General features: G+C 47.6%; 1 protein-coding gene across 1 annotated transcript in view; it reads left to right on the forward strand.

The window, feature by feature from the left end:
• Positions 1 to 613: 613 nt before the first annotated feature.
• Positions 614 to 4,072, forward strand: part of LOC130018221 (histone H3.3C-like) — a 9,014-nt gene continuing 5,555 nt past the window's right edge. The window contains exons 1-3 of the mRNA XM_056108991.1: positions 614 to 653; positions 1,102 to 1,166; positions 2,819 to 3,139. Of these exons, the coding sequence (XP_055964966.1) occupies positions 614 to 653; positions 1,102 to 1,166; positions 2,819 to 3,139 (426 nt within the window). The remainder of the gene's footprint in view (positions 654 to 1,101; positions 1,167 to 2,818; positions 3,140 to 4,072) is intronic.

Consider the following 4,072-nt stretch of genomic DNA (forward strand, 5'->3'; position numbering starts at 1 on the left):
ACGGCAGAGTCTGGCAAACTCCTGGTGGCGTACCCAATATGCCAAATACCAGTAACAATGATGGGTCTCATTCTCCTAACCCCAAAAGAGCCTTGAATATGGCACTTTTTAAAAAAAAATCTCAGGGCTAGGATGAAGGAGACGTTACTGGGGCCTGCTCGAGGCAATCGACGAATAACAGGATGGTTGTGATATAGATAGATAGATAGATAGATAGACCTCTCGGAGAGCCCAGCAAGCTACTGAGAGTATCCTGCTTGCATGGCAGAGCCTGGAAAGCTACCCGCCGTGTATTCGATATGCCAAAAACAGTTACAATAACAATATATAATATGCATATCATATATTATATATTATATGTTATATAATATATATTGGTGTTTTTGTTAGTTTGTTTTTTGTTTTGTAGTTTTGGACAACACCCAGTGGTGCTTCGGGATTGCTTCTGGCAATGTTTAAGGGACAATGTGCCGCTAGAATTAATTCTAGGCCTTCTCTGTGCAAAGCATGTGCTCTAGCCCATTTGAGTTAGAGTATTTCCCCTCCAATTGCTCATAGTTCAGAGGCAAAGGATGACTGTCATCAGCTGAAAAGCTAACTAGTGATAAGTATAATGGAAGCGTTGAGGAGATGGTGGGATTTCAGCACAGAAGGTAAGAGACAATATTGACACAGTTCTGGAAGACTCCGAGGAATTTGTGAAGGACTCTATTAGAATGAGTTTCTCCCATGTGTGGGGAAGGAGACTGCAATGCATGCTAGCAATCCATGAATCTTCAAGGAGAATTTTAAGTTTAGATTTTAGGATAATCTTTTAAAGTTAATGAATAAGCAAGCCTGGATGATTCGTGTGAGTCGTGTCACTAAGCACTTCTACACAATTTCACAACCTACATTCTCAAATGTGCTTCTATCAAAGACAATCAGAAAATGTTTTAGTTGTATGTTGCTGTGCTGGAACTCAGTTTGCAGAAATAAATCGCAATTTTTGGATTCTAATCTTTAGACACATAGAAAATTAAGTTTCTCCTGTGAAATGTCATCATTTAAAAGGCATGTTGTCTCAAAAGCTTTTTCTCATTTTGGATATGAATTTTCCAGGTAGAAAATGGGCTGCTAAGATACTGAACATTATAGGTGCATTGAAGTGTATAGGTAGCATTAATGTAAGCATTATTTGAGTCACATCTATAACTTTAAATCTTCTAGGAGTTGTATATAAAAGATTTTTTAAAAAAGAAAACTTTGTTTAATCCATCTATTTTATTGAACTCAAGCACAGTGGTAGGGCGTTTGCCTTGCACGCCGCCGACCTGGTCAACCCAGGGGCAATTCCTCCGCCCCTCTTGGAGAGCCCGGCAAGCTACCGAGAGTATCTCGCCCACAAGGCAGAGCCTGGCAAGCTCCCCGTGATGTATTCGATATGCCAAACACAGTAACAACAAAGTCTCCAATGGAGACGTTACTGGGCCTGCTTGAGCAAATCGATGAACAACGGGAGGACAGGGACAGTGACAGTGATTTTACTGAACTCAATCTTTTGTGACTAGTAACAAATGTGAAATTATTAATGAACTATTTAACTTTCTATGTAAGCATAAAGTCTTCAAGCAGACCAGAGCGCTAACACGTCAGGTGCTAACATTTGGACTGACCTCAAGAGACCATGTGGTACCAGAATCAATCCCAGATCTGACAGCTTTAACTTCTGCTGCCAGACAATAATCCTTTTCCAGTGTGGGACACGTTCCCACACTATTGGGATGATGCCAAACAGAAGCCAAAAGTCAGAGAGGCATTTTTGTTAGGCATCTTTGCACCTAGGGCACTAGATGGGCACCAAGATGGGTGTGGTGGTCAGAGGCCTTCATCTCCAAAGTGGGAACTAATGATGACAGAAGGAGGAAGCTGGGGCTGGAGCAATAGCACAGTGGGTAGGGCGTTTGCCTTACACTCAGCCGACCTAGGTTCGATTCCCAGCATCCCATATGGTCCCCCGAGCACCGCCAGGAGTGATTCCTGAGTGCGTGAACCAGGAGTGACCCCTGTGCATCGCTGGGTGTGACCCAAAAAGAAAAAAAATAAAAGAAGGAGGCGGAGGCTGCTCTAGCACAGGGCGGAAATGATTGAGTAGTGTCAGTGATATTCAATTTGCAGAAGCAACACTGGCTGCGGGGTTAATAGGTTTCTCTGGGCTCAGAGACAATCTTGGGGGCCTTGAACTATGGTTTCTACTGGTCTGGGGGGGCACCATTGGAGCTATGGCATTGGGAGCTCTTGGTGTTGACTCTGGCTGTAGAGCCTTCGTCAGCTGCTTTTCCCTTCCAGACCTATTGCACTGTGAGTTGTCCGGAACTCTTCTTCTTTAGTTCCTCAGCTCAGCAGCTCGAGAGCTCAGCCCCAATATCAAGTAGAATTAGGGGAAAAGGAGAGAGAAGCCAAGAGCAGGTGGAAAAGAGGGTGCTCCAGACAGCAGTGAGGTTCTCGAGGGATGTGTGAGGGTTAATTGGCAGGGATGATTCGAGATCGCCCCAAAAGCCTCCACCTCTCCCCACTCCCCCAGAGAGCCCAGCAAGCTACTAAGGGGTATCCAACCCACACGGCAGAGCCTGGCAAGCTACCGGTGATGTACCAAATATGCCAACAACAGTAGCTAAAATGGGTCTCATTACCCTAACCCTGAAGGAGTCTCCAGCTGAGTTGGGAAGAATGAGAGGGCTTGTACTAAGCAGATGGCATGCAAGTCACCAAGCTGGAAGAGGAGGAGGAGGAGGAGGAGGAGGAGGAGGAGGAGGAGGAGGAGGAGCTCCACAAGCAGGTGGCCACCAAGGCAGCCCTCAAGAGCGAGCCAGTCATGGGCAGCGTGAAGAAGCCGCACTGCTACCAGCCTGGCACCGTGGCACTGCGTGAGATCCGCCACTGCCAAAAGTCCATCAAACTGCTCATCTGCCAGCTGCCATTCCAGCGGCTGGTGCGTGACATCGCACGGGACTTCAAGACCGACCTGCGCTCCCAGAGCTCAGCCCTCACGGTACTGCAGGAGATGTGCAAGGCCTACCTGGTGGGGCTCTTTGAGGGCACCAACCTCTGCGCCATCCCCACTAAGCACGTCACCATCATGCCCAAGGACATCCAGCTGGCATGCCGCATCTGCAGAGAGAGAGAGAGAGCATAAAGTTTACAATTTATGGGACAAAGGGAGATGCTACTGACTCCCACTTGAGTAAAACAATGATTAGCGGGATGACAGTGACAGTGACAAGTGGCATGATATGAAGCTGTTGCTTGTGGGGTAAAAGGGAGGAGTTTCTGATGGTAGGAATTGAAGACCTGTTGCCACTAATGGAGGGGAAAGTTCCATTTTAGCATTTAATGTGCTCTCAGTGCTCTTCATGGCACACACATTTCAGTCATGCCAGCTCTATAAAGTGCTCTGGTTGGTTTTTCTAAGTGGCAGTCAGTGAAGAGGGACTGGAGTTAGCATAAAGCACAAAGAGATGACAGGCACGCTACAGAGAAAGGCTACGTGGGAGATGAGCCCAAGGCCCTGGGTAATTCCTTGACTCCAATTGAGGGTATGGAGCTCCTCCTCCTCCTCCTCCTCCTCCTCCTCCTTTCTTCTTCTCTTCTTCCTCCTCCTCCTCCTCCTCTTTCTCCTCCTCCTCCTCTTTCTCCTTCTCCTCCTCCTCCTCCTCTTCTTCCTCCTCCTCCTCTTTCTCCTCCTCCTCCTCCTTCCTCCTCCTCCTCCTTCTCCTCCTCCTCCTCTTTCTCTTCCTCCTCCTCCTCCTTTTCCTCCTCCTCCTCCTCCTTTTCCTCCTCCTCCTCCTTTTCCTCCTCCTCCTCCGCTTCTTCCTCCTCCTCCTCCTCCTCTTTCTCCTCCTCCACCTCTTTCTCCTCCTCCTCCTCCTCCTCCTCCTCCTCCTCCTCTTTCTCCTTCTCCTCCTTCTCCTCCTCTTCCTCCTCCTCCTCCTTCTTCTTTCTTCTCTTTTCCTTCCTCCTCCTCCTCCTCTTCCTCTTCCTTCTTTCTTTATCCTTCTCCTTTTCCTTTACCTCCTTAAAACAAATTTTTTGG

Source organism: Sorex fumeus, unplaced genomic scaffold, assembly GCF_029834395.1.
Source record: "Sorex fumeus unplaced genomic scaffold, SorFum_2.1 ptg000241l, whole genome shotgun sequence".
Lineage (NCBI taxonomy): Eukaryota > Metazoa > Chordata > Mammalia > Eulipotyphla > Soricidae > Sorex > Sorex fumeus.